Raw genomic sequence first — 12617 nt, 5'->3', positions numbered from 1 at the left:
TGGTTGCATGTAAGGCGTTCTCAAACCCCAGACATAACTTAAAACAGGTTCCCAGTGGGTAAAAAAAAAAGTAATATTTACTGGTAAAACAGTGCTGTTATACGGAGGAACCATATGTCCTGCAGCACTGGTGAAAGTGTAACCACAAGACGTAACAGCAACGCCCCAAGTATAAAACCGTTGGCTGTACATCTGCTTATGCCCTGATCGATTCCACAAAAGATAAACGTAACTGCTCTGCTGAGGAAAGGCAGAACTGCAGCTTCCTGGGAGCAAGGGAGCGGCCATCTTGTCTCCCAGCCATACTCTGCTGACAAAGCTATCCAGACATCTTTGGGAATCTCCGTCTCACATAAAATAAAAGGATATCACCAAAGGCATTTCAGGTTTCCTGATAAATCTCTGGGCCTGACTACAGTAACAGAACATGAGTTTTCAAGATTATATACTGTAGTTCCCTTCTTATGTGGTATAGTCCATATTCAGTGATCTACCTGCATACCTAACTGGACAAAGACCAGTGCTTGCATAACTTCTGGGGCCGCCCCCACCCCGGACAATGCCGTGGCGGTCAAAGGGAACATTCAGCAGCACCGTCTGGTTAGCACCACTGAATATCCCCTCCTGACCGGCCCAGTGCGATTTAACAGGATTGAAGCCTCTGCTGCCCAGTTAAATCATTGTAAAGATCGGGCCCCCAGTTTTCACCTGGCTCAGTACAGCTGCTAGAAGTCTCTGTTCTATGGGCACTGCAGTTTGGGCTACAGCGGAAGCAGGGGCGTAGCTACGGGGTGCCACGGGGGCCTGGGCCCCTGCAAATTTCATCCGGGCCCCAGGTTTGGCTGGCGGGGGTCCCCAACCCCCACCAGCTGAAGCCTTCTTCAGCGCCGGTCTTTGGTGCAGCGACGTTCTCTGCCTGCCCCCTGCTCTTCTTTCTTCTTGCTCCTCCTGTGCAAGCTGACGCTCAGACCGGCGCTGAAGAAGGCTTTGGCTAGCAGGGCTTGGGGACCCCCGCCAGGAAAGGTATTTGTTTGTGAGGGAGTGAGGCGAGCGGTGGGTGGGCGAGGAGGCGAGATAAGGTGAGGCGGTGGGTGGGCAAGGAGGTGAGGCAGTGGGGAGGCGAGGGGGGTGGCGGGGCAGCACTCAAAATGTGCCCCTCAACCTCGGGCTCTGGTCCCCTCCCACCGTGAGGTCTGGCTTCGCCCCTGAGCGGAAGGTCTAGGAGATGCCCACATATGTACAGGAATGGCCATCTCTATGTTTTAGCTGCTCTACGTCACTGAAAGCACCTCAGAACAGTTACCAGGTTTTTCTGCACCATTGTCACTGCCCCAGAATTAGAGAATTTGGGGTACCGAACTGCTCTTAGTATTCTCTACCTTACTACAAACTCACCGTAGAAGACAATTTAAAATTCACAGAAGTGGAAAAAAGTTCAGTGTTAGTCCCTGTGTTCGGACTGGTTAACGATACGCATGCTACAATTTGTTCTGCGGGCAAACTCTTAGGCCTTGGATTGGCTCTCAAAAATCTCTGTTACCCACCTTCATCAGCTGCTCCTCTTGCAACTGGCGACGTTTCAGCAACTCTTCGTCTTCTTCCTCCTTGCCGCTGGATCTCCTCCTCATGTCTGCCCCTGTTTCCGGAAAACTACAGTGAGGCGAGCCCTTCAGATTAGCCCCCCCAAGAGAAAAGTCGTTGCTAAAGATCAGGTATCCTGCCCCCTTTCTTGGAACAAAGAATGGAAAGTCTTCGGATAACATCCTTGCGGTCTACAACACAACGTCAACGGGAAAAGATCTACTGGGCCATTCGCCAATAAACCAGCACACACACTGTTTCAGCAGCATTTCCCAGTCTTTTCGCATGAGAATGCATACTCAGTGCCTCTAAGGATACCTTCTACCATCTGAATATGTTGTCAGTTCTACTTGATTGTGAGTCACACTGAACCTCAACTTGCTTGGGATAATGTGGGTACAAATGTCATAAATAAACAGATTGTTATTTTTGTTCGTTTGTTTTGCTTATGTGCTCTCTGAACCCAGACTCCCCCCCCCCCCCCCCCCCCCCACACACACACATCCCCTTTCCTCCCAAGGGTCCAGTGGAGAAACTGCACTGTGACTAGTCCTGGAGGTGACAGAAAAGTGGAGAACCTCTACCCTGTACCATGATTTGCATTCTTATTTCTGAAGTAATCAGAAAATGGTAATATATCCCAGCTTCATCAAACCTTTCTCCTGCTACAATGGCCCACAGCTTTCCATTTAAGCCAAACTGAAAACTAGCCATGACCTGGAGCAGTGTTAGGTTTCTTGTCTTCTGTCCTGCATGGACAGCTCTTCGATTGATTGATTGTTTAATGTGTCCAGCGTCAGTTCTGAGCTAGACACGTTGAAGGTAATTTCAGAACAGGCAGCCTAGGTTACAAGGCAATGGAGGTGACTACTTCTGGGCTATTCTAGAAAGACAACAAAAACACCTACGTATCTTTATAAAATACCCCCAAAACATCTGCAGAACCTGTGGATAAACTGCAGCTGAACAGATTCGTACTCATTCAGGGGTAGGTATAAAGGTGTCCATGGGAAGTACATACATAAGTGTCTATTTTATAAGCTACGGGCCCAATATTCAGCTGCTGGAAATTGTATTTTGCTGACCGCCACCAGCGTTATCCCTGGAAATTGAATGTTGGGCTATGTCCAGGCTCCAGCATTGAATTTCCAGGTTTCCAGAGTTGGCGAACACACAGCCGATTAAGTGCGATATGCAGCGCTTGACTGGCTGTGGCGAACTGCACAAAGACAGGACTTTTATGTGGTCCTATTTAGACAGTTACGTTAGCTGGTTAGATGCCGAATATCGGCACTTAACATGCCCCCAAAATAGCCGATTTCACATTGGGCGCTAACGGGACATTTTCAGCGGCACAATCCAATGAAGTCCTGTTGAAAAGCGATTTAACCAGCCAGGAGCCATTTCTGGTGGTTATTTTGCTTTGAATATCGCCCCCTACATGTATACTTCAGGAGCAATTCCATAAAAGACGTGCTAATCTTTATGCGCATTGCCTGCGTACATGTTCACCATATACGTGTGAATGTGCACACTTACAGGCGTATAAGCCGGCTAAGCGCAGTTCTTCAAATACCCGCTTAACTTACATAGCACATATCTGTAAGGGGCATACGCAAGGGAGGGGCATGGGTGGGACATAGCTGGGCTCCCACTCATGCGCTTACTTTACAAAATACTGTAAGGTTTGGGGATAGAAGCTGCACCTAGTTGCCCACACTAACTCTAGCTCTATGGCTGGGATCAGTGCCGACACCTAATCTGTAAATCCAAATTTACATTAAGGAAGTTCTGGCTTGGCGACCGTCCCCGAGGCAGTCACGAAACATGTTAATCAGTCTGTTAATGTTAAATAAGTTGAAGTGTAATAAAAGAGAGGAAAAGAGGAAATGTTGCAAGCGCTGGGATTTTTGTTTGGAGGCACTTAATCTGTAAGCATGTACATACCTGGCTAAGCTACTTTTCTATAAAGGAAAGTAAGCACCCTGTTATACAGCTGCCCTTCGTGACCAGCCAAATTACACCCCCGAACAGTGCTGTTCATAGGTCGGCTGCCACCCAGGGTGGTTCGCTGCTGCGCCCCTCCCCCCCGGCGCATTACCCTCTCCCCACGAATCACAACACCCCCCCCCCCCAAGCGCATAGCTCTTACCTCCTGCCGGGTGCAGGAAGCAGCCGCTCGGCTGTCAGCTCCGCCGGTTCTCTGCCCAGGAATAGGAAGTAAAGTCAGAGGAAGCAAGGAACCGGCAGAGCCGATAGCCGCGTGGCTGCTCCCTGCACCCCCTTGCAGCATGCACCCGGGGCGGACCGTCCCGCCCTTGGTACGCCACTGCCCCTGAACACGCCTACACACAGGTCCTATAAGTGATTTCCCTACAGAAAATTTCCCTTTATAAAATTACTCCTTGAATGGAGCAGTAACCTTGTCGCTACAATAGCAGGGAAGTCAGGGCTCAAATCCTGCTTCTCCCACCAATGCTCCATGTGATCTTGGCAAGTTACTTCATCACCCTCTGTTGCCTCGGATACAATTTACAAGGGTTAAATGAAAAGTAATGCCTTCAGCTCCATAGTTCATCAACAGATGGCAGCACTGATGCGCTACATGCGTTCACTTTCTCCTCGAAATCTCTTCCTTCACGTCAGTTGGCGAGAAGCGTCTGTGTGAAGAGGCTGTTTTTGCTATCGCTTGTGAAATGGAAGAACGCATCGAGCATTCGTCAGTGTGATGTACGCGATGTGCAGCGATAGAATTTCTGACTGCTGAAGGAGTCTCTCCAACTGAAATTCACCACTGCATGTAGGTTGTTCATGGCGATGACAGTGTTGATGTGAGTTCTGTGTACTGCTGGTCCAAAAAAGTGTAAAGCTTGTGGGCTGGGAAGGTCTGATTTATGTGATCAAAAATAATGTGGATGACCCATGACAGCAACAGACGAGTCTCACATGAGAAACATTGATGAACTCAAAAAGGGCAATCGGAGATTCGCTCAAAGGAAAACTGCTGTCATTTCACAAGCAATAGCAAAACAGCCTTTTCAAAGCTACTTCTCACCAACTGAGGTGAAGGAAGAGATTTCGGAGAACAATGAACACAAGTACTGCTATCTGTTGATAAATTATAGAGATGGAAGCATCAATTTTCATTAATCCTGGTAGACCGAATAACCACTTGGACAGGGAAATAACTGCTTGTAACTCACTTTGAGTTCAGATTTGGAACCGACAAGTAAATAAATCCAAAATCCACATAATTTTAGCAAAACGCTAATGAGCTGTGGATTTGCTTATCGGCAGGATAAACACCTGGAAGAGGAAGTGATTTGCACCCAAGTCACCAGAGAGCGTTACTAGCAGAGGGGGAATCTTCAATTAATGTCCCAGATTCCTCCTGGTTCATGGGTCAATGTTCCTCCGTCCAGTTGGCAAAGGAACATGTAGGTTCAGAGACTTCTAACAAGTAGGTCTCTTTAAAGCTCTGTCTTCAAGTGGTGTAAACTTCTTTCAATCACAGGAAAATGTGCTTCAGGCTCGCAGAGTTTTATGTCTGGCTTATCCTGGAATGAAGCACTTTGAATTGTGGCTTTACAGTTGTTTTACTCTGATTAATGTACAGTAGCTTTTGCACTTCTGAAAACTGACATAAGCTAAATTGTCCTGAGGATCTCTGCCAACTTCTGCTCAGCTCCTGAAAACCCCTTAAGGAGGTAGTCAAGCATGCTAAAACATTCTGTGCACTGCCCAGAGCGGTCGCAGCGGATGCTTCTTGTTCAGTTCCCATTTCTGTATTTTAAAGATTCCACGAACAGGGCTGAACTGGCATTCCTGGAAAACCCAAGTTCTCGATTTCTTTTTCCTGCAGACTGGTTTTACTCCCTTTCATGCTGCCCTCTACACCCCATTCTGGGCGCACAAATGTGGGGATTCTATAACGTCACACCTAATTTCTGGGAATGCCCCAACCACCCATGCCCCTCCCATGGCCACGCCCCCCTTTGGAGTTGCATGCTATGTAATTTAGGATAGGCAGGCATAACTCCTAATTACTGCCCATTAAATGCTTGCTCATGTCAAGGATTGATTGCTAGCGCTTAATTGACTAATTAGTTTATCTGCAGATCTAAGAGCCCAAATTTGAGCAATCTGTACAGAATCCGGCTCCTCCGCTCTGCGGGTGCTCTCAATGTTTCAGCACCCCCAATACCGAGCAAACAAGAAACATTCACTTGTGTTTTTTTTTTTTTTTTTGTTACATTTGTACCCCGCGCTTTCCCACTCATGGCAGGCTGAATGCGGCTTACATGGGGCAATGGAGGGTTAAGTGACTTGCCCAGAGTCACAAGGAGCTGCCTGTGCCTGAAGTGGGAATTGAACTCAGTTCTCAGGACCAAAGTCCACCACCCTAACCACTAGGCCCCTCCTCCACAGTTTAGCACCCCCAATCATTTTGAAAAGCTGGCTTGTATGGCTCAGCATGCACCAGGGGCGTAGCTACATGGGCCCCCATAGATTTGGCCCTGGCCCCCCCGTTGCCAACCCCTTCGACTCCCCCCCCGCCAACCCTCCTCCGCCGCTGTACGTGCAGGACGTCAGACTCACAGAAACAGTCAGAAGCCTTGCAGATCAGCAACGCGGCCGCGCCGGAGGACTTTGGCTGGTGGGAGTTAGGGACCCCCGCCAGCAAAGGTAACCGATGGCGGCGGGGGAGGGTTGGTTGCGGAAAAGGGGGGGTCGAAAGGGCTGGCGCCGGGGGGGGGTCAAAGGTGGTGGTGGTGGTCAAAAATGACAGGGGGGGTGGTCAAAAATGGCAGGGGGGGTCGGCGGCGCCAGGGGAGGCTAAAATGTGCCCTCTCACCTTGGGCTCTGGACTCCCCTCCCGCCAAAGTCTGGCTACACCCCTGGCATGCACCAATGCAGGGCTGGCTCAAGGCAAGATGCCGCCTGAGGCGGAGCTTCAATGCCACCCCCCCCCCCCCCCTGGCATTTTACCTGGTCACGGTGACTTTCCAAACCCGGCAGCGATTCCCATACGCTGCCCTGCTGATGCCGGCACCTGCCTCTTCCCTTTACTGCAGCTGCCTGAGCGAAACAGGAAGTTACTTCAGGCAGTCGCAGTAAAGGGAAGAAGCGGGTGCCGGCAGTAGAAGGGCAGCGTATGGGAATCACTGCCGCTGCTGGGCTTCAAAAGTCACCTGACCAGGTAAAACGCTGCAAAGCTGCCCCCCCCCCCCCCCCCACCGAGATGCTGCCACCTCTGCACCAATGGGACACCAAATTTGGCACACAACTTTAGAGAATTACTCCCTATCCCCCGGATTCTATATAGCACGACTTAAGTTGCTCGTGCAAATCCGGTCGTGTTCTGGATTTACGTGTGCAACTTAATTGGTTAACAAGCCAATCAGCGCCAGTAATTGTCAATTAACAAGCAATTATTGACACTAATTAGCATTTAGAATTTACACGCGCAACTAAGCGTATCCTGTAACGTGATGCGCGTAAATTCTAAGTTAAAAAGTCAAAAAGGAGGCGTGGCCATGGGCGCAGAATGGGCAGGTTGTGAGCGTTTGTAAAATCTATGTGCATTGTTATAGAATACACCCGGTCAGTGTAACTGCCCGTGACTAAATTTAGTCGTGAGAAAAGGCGCTCAGCATATTCTATAAACTGCATGGAAATTTAAGCATCTACTATAATAATTTGCACCTCCAACGTTCTGAAGCTGATCACCAGGAAGTTGAAGCCCGGTTCATAATGTCTGAAGCCTTCTGGTGACGTTACCGTGTTGCCTGGGAAACTGCAACGCGACTCAAGCACGGGCGCTACGAGTTCACACCACCATCTTCATCCCCTCCCAGTTCAGCAGTCCAGCCCCCCCCTGTATGTCACCCCCCTCCCTCTGTCTCTGTGGCCTCCGAGTGCAAGGAGGACGCATGCGAGCGCCCCAGCCCTTCGTATGTGGCAGCTGCTGTTTAAAAGTTACTCGGCTGGCAACACTCAAGTCCACCAAGTACAGACGCCGCTTCAGACAGGCTGTGGTTCGCTGTTCCTCTGGTCCCGCCCTCATTTCCTGTTTGCGGAAGGGCGGAACCAGAGGAACAGCGAACCACAGCCTGTCTGAAGCGACGTCTGTACTTGGTGGACTTGAGTGTTGCCGGCCGAGCAGGAGGTAAAACATTTTAAACAACAGCTGCCACGTATGAAGGGCTGGGGCACTCGCATGCGTCCTCCTTGCACTCGGAGGCCACAGAGACAGAAGGAGGGAGGGACTGGGTGGCGGAAATCGGAGAGGGGGTCCTGAGACGAGGGGGGGGGGGGGGTCCTGAGACTAGAGAGGGGGGGAGGGAGGTCCTGAGACGAGAGGGGGGAGGGGGCTCCTCAGATGAGAAGGGGAGGGGGTGGGAGGGGGGTCCTGAGACGAGAGAGGGTGGGGGGTCGGATGAGGAGGGGGTGGGGGGAGGGAGAGGGGGGAGGGGGGAGGAGGAGGGGGAGGGGGCCCTGGAACCTTGTTAGCGCCCATTTCCTTTCTGTTGGAAACGGGCCTCTTTTACTAGTATTCTATAAAGTGCACCTACATTTACGAGTACTTTACAGAATATGCCTAGGCGTATTTTTTTCAGCGCCAATTTTTTAGGCATGATATGTAGAATCTAGTCCTATGTGTTTACAGCAGAAGGTTCTTAATAAAATTGGAGTCTCTGAGGCTGATACTCAGTCCATGAAAGGCAGCCCACGTTAAGTGCCATGATTTGCATTGGTCCGGATAGACAATGCCGGGCTGTTTCCGGCAACCGGCACTGAATATCCGAGTTTATTTTGACTGTTAAAAGGTTAACTGACTACGCCGGTATTCAATGCTAAACAGCGAATCTTTTAGTGGCCTATTTTGATCACTCAACATAGCTGGTTTGGCGTTGAATATCTGCGCCTAACCGGCTGTGTCGAGAAATCTAGGGGATATTCAGAAACCGTGGTTAGGAGCTTAAACGCTATTTAACCAACCAGGAGTTGTTCAGGGGGTCTGTTTACAAGCTCTAAGACCCTGGAGTTACTAAGCACAGTTTCCCAGGGGTTTCCGAGCAATTCTTTCCCAACATGGATGTTATCTAATCACCAGAAAGGGCCAATAGCCAATCACAACTGCCGTCAAACTTTCCCCATGTGTAAATCTCCTCTGTGGGGGAGAGGCAAAAGATGGAAATGGGGCCCAATGGATAAGGCCCTCACAGGTGAAGTAATTCTTTGATCTAATAAGAAAAATAGTCTTTATTTGATGACATGACACTTTGTGGAGACAAAATACCAAACCAAAACAAGAATGAAAAGCACAAGACTGGATTTCCATGGCATGAAAAACACAATGTTGGAGGTCTGGAAATCCTCCCAGGTCCTGATTGGTTATCAACTGCAGCTCGATCCCTGAGACAGGGACAGCACGCATTTCTGTCACGATGACCTCTTCACGTGTGCAATTTCATGACCATCGGGACAAGAGTTAGCATACCTATGGAAGCCGGCGAGGGAGGGCCTGGCCAGTAGTCCGTCTCAATCTTTGGGATGGTGTTGGGTTCTGGAGCTTGGGCTGCCGGGAACTTGGAGAACTTGATGATATCTTCGGAGGACTTGCTCATTGCTGCCGTGGCAGCTGCATCTAGATGGCAAGCAGGGTAGGGGGATGGCAGCTTAGTTCTCTGTTCCAGTTGGAACGTCATGCCTTCAGTGTTAGTGCTCAACCCCTTCTTCCTTCATTCCAGTGCCCACCTCAAGTCCATGCCAGGCTGTGTAAGTGCACTTAGCTCTGATTCTTCTGTGTTTTGTGCGTATAAGATACAGCCGCTAGGTGGATCACATGGAATCATGTACACCAGAGTTTTCTGAGGCAGGTTTAAAGCGGGGGGGGGGGGGGGGGGGGGGGGGGAGGGGGGAGAGGGAGGAGACAATGAATTACCTTGGCTGGAGGGCTGTAAAACTGGCCCAACACAACCTTACCATTGTGAGTCAAAACTCTAGCACAAATTTCTTGCACTGACTTCACGTAGGGAAGCGCAATGACCTAATTCCTGGCTTTTCTGCAGCCAATTGTGCACTGATTTTGGTGATGCTGATAAATGTCCATTAAAGGATAGACTACGATCAATCGAATTTCATGAGCTGGGACCAGGGCTTGGACTGGAACCCAGTAATTCAAAGATGATATTAAGACAGTACTCTAGTTCATGACTCCATTTGTGCAAAAATCATTGCTGAAATACGTTTACGAGGTGAAAGGGGTCTGGTGTACATCAAACCACGTCACCCTGACCAAGATGCCTCCCGCTCGTTACGTTCTCAGAAGCACCCCCATGCACCTCTGCACCCTGAGCTCTTAAGTGTTAGAAAGGTTAGTGAGGGTAAGAAGAGCGGAAGCAGACATCTCATGCTAGTCACTCTACAGTATGTGTCAGCTGCTGCTGAACTGCTTCATTCTTCTCGTAGTTGGTCTCAATGCTTATGCTGCTCTACCCTTGAACTTTTCCATCCATTAGTTAGACAGGAACCCTAGAAAGTACCAGCGCTCTGGGTTGCAAGTCCATGAGTGCCTTTGGATTGGGTGAAACTGGGATGCCAGCATTCTGCATTACAGGGAGAAATGTTGGTCTTAGGGCTGTTGGGGACATTTGGAGACCCATTATGAGCTTAATTTTGATGACCTATAAGCAAGTTGCGTATTTTAGATTGCAATTTCATTTTTCGTAAGGACATAAGAATTGCCAAACTGAGTCAGACCGAAGGTCCGTCTAGCTCAGTGGCTGATCCAGGTCACAAGACCTGGCAGAATCCCAAAGAGTAGCAAGCTTCTATGCTACTTGCCCCCAGGTATAAGAAGGCTTTCCCCGGGTCTGTCTTTAATGGCTTACGGGCTTTGACGCCACAAAATTGTCCAAACTTTTTTTAAACCCAGCTAGGCTAACAACAGCTTTTAACACGTCCTCTGGCAACGAGTTCCAGAGTTGAACTATAAGCTGAGTGAGAAAATGTTTTCTCCTATTTGTTTTAAATGTGCTACTATCTAACTTCATGGGGTGTTGTCCCCTAGTCTTTGTACTTTTTAAAAGAGTAAACATTTGATTTGTGTCTACCCTTCCCACTCAGGATTTTACAGAGCTCTGTTATGGCTCCCCTCAGCCGTCTCTCCAAATTAAAAAAACAAACAAACTCTCTAGCCTTCTTCATATGAGAATTGTTCCATCCCCTTCATCGTTTTTGTCGCCCTTCTCTGTACCTTTTCTAATTCCACTATATCATTTTTGAGATGCAGTGGCCTGAATTGCACACAATACTCATGGTGCAGTTCTGGTCGTTACGTGAAACTGAAATGAAAATGTCTTAATGCCGCATCACTAATGTAAATATTTTGCGTTGGACAATTTTAGAATCTTCTAAAATGTAGGGCTCTTGGCTCTCACCCAAGGCTGCCGCCATAGGGAGATCTATCTCTGGACACGGTTGCAGCAAGAGGTCACATGAGAACGTAAGTCTCCACTTACAGCTCATCTTTGTTTCAAGGTAACCCCCTCATTTTAAGGCCTTTACCCATCTCCCATGTTTCTCTCTGTGAAGGCTTTCACCAGCCTCTCACCCTTTGGCCGTTAGTTGCCACTTCAGGGATCTCCCAGTCCTGGACAGATTTAAGAAGAAGCCCCTACTGGCAAACTTAACAGCATAAACACATACCCAGCCAGAGAGTGAGCTTACCAGCCCAGGGACGCTGAGAGGGGGGCAGGAGGGGCAAGATTTCACCAGGCCCGGCTTCCATGGGGGCCCCAGGGCCCTGGCCATAACCCAGCATTAAATTCTCCCCCTTCCGCCACACGGTTCAGTATCTCTTTCGCCTTTCCCTCCTCCTCGGCAGTGTTCCTGCAGGCTACCCTGTACCCTCCCGCTGGCTTCGGACATATTCCCTCTGATTCGTCCCGCCTCCTCTGACACAACTTCCTGTGTTCGCATAGGCGGGACACACAGCAGAGGAAACACTTCGGAGGTCAGCCAAAAGTAAGCTGCTCCTTGTTTTAATGCTGCCGGCAGCCCGCAGGAACGCTGCCAAGGAGGGAAAGACTAGAGAGATATTGTACCGGGTGAGGGGGCGGCGCCATGGTGGCAGCAGAAGCAAGCGGGAAGAGGGCGGCAGCAGCAGGCAGGCGGGGGGGGGGGGGGGGGGGGCATTATTTGCCCCAGGCCCAGCTTTATCTCTCGGTGGCCCTGTATCAGCACTTTTACATTTTTATATATATCCTTCACTTATCTTATTGGCAGGGCCAGCATCTGAGCTCCCATGCTCCAGTGGGCTCCCAAGTCTACCTGAAGCTGAAGGAAGACACTCATTCGACCAAGTCTTATTGATCTTTATAATTTGTAATCACACCTCCAAATAACTCATTTTGGAATGTCCAATATAAAGTCACCCCCTGGCCCTGAAGGAACAAGATGTCTGCTCAGACTTTTCGGTAGAAAGCTTAGCGGTTTCCAGTGATTGTTAAGGAAAGGGAGTGAGACCGATTGGTTTTAGGATCCGGAATTGCAACTTCTCCTAGCGGAGAGGGAAGGAAGGGAAGAAACGGCGTGGGATTTGACACAGGCAGAGACTGAGGAAGCTGTGCTGCAGAATCAGACAAGCAGGGTTTCAGCCGGTACTTACAGGTTAGAAGTGACGCAGTCACAGCAGTTAGACATTCACAGGTTAATGGGAGAGGAGAAAAAAACACAGTGAAGCCATAAAAAACAAACAATGAAGAACGTAGTCAAAATGGAAAATTAAAATGAGCATAAATAAAAAGCTGAATTAGAAGCAATTGGCAAAAACCTAAATTGGTCCTTCTAGGAAGAAGAGGTCATTTGGGAAGATCTCCACTAGGCATGGAGCTCATTAAAGACATCAATGATAAGTGAAAGTAGGGTTACCATATTTTGTCCCTCTAAAAGGAGGACACATGCCCCGCCCCCCACCACACCCACCCTGCCCCCGTCACATTTTCCCCTCCCCTCGTCACATACCCCGC

General features: G+C 49.3%; 1 protein-coding gene across 17 annotated transcripts in view; it reads right to left on the bottom strand.

Moving 5' to 3' along the window:
• The window catches only part of LOC115469908 (actin-binding LIM protein 1-like), a 238620-nt gene that overhangs the window by 23387 nt on the left and 202616 nt on the right, over nt 1-12617 (bottom strand). For 9 of the 17 annotated variants that reach the window (XM_030202674.1, XM_030202680.1, XM_030202676.1 and 6 more), the window contains 2 exons: nt 9086-9232; nt 1545-1636 (listed from right to left, as the gene is read on the bottom strand). In XM_030202674.1, coding sequence (XP_030058534.1) covers nt 1545-1636; nt 9086-9232 — 239 coding nt within the window. The remainder of the gene's footprint in view (nt 1-1544; nt 1637-9085; nt 9233-12617) is intronic. The other 8 variants (XM_030202678.1, XM_030202666.1, XM_030202681.1 and 5 more) reach the window with 2 other exon arrangements.

The sequence above is a fragment of the Microcaecilia unicolor genome, chromosome 5 (genome assembly GCF_901765095.1).
Source record: "Microcaecilia unicolor chromosome 5, aMicUni1.1, whole genome shotgun sequence".
NCBI classification, from domain to species: Eukaryota; Metazoa; Chordata; class Amphibia; order Gymnophiona; family Siphonopidae; genus Microcaecilia; species Microcaecilia unicolor.
This window is presented reverse-complemented; position numbering and strand designations above follow the sequence as displayed.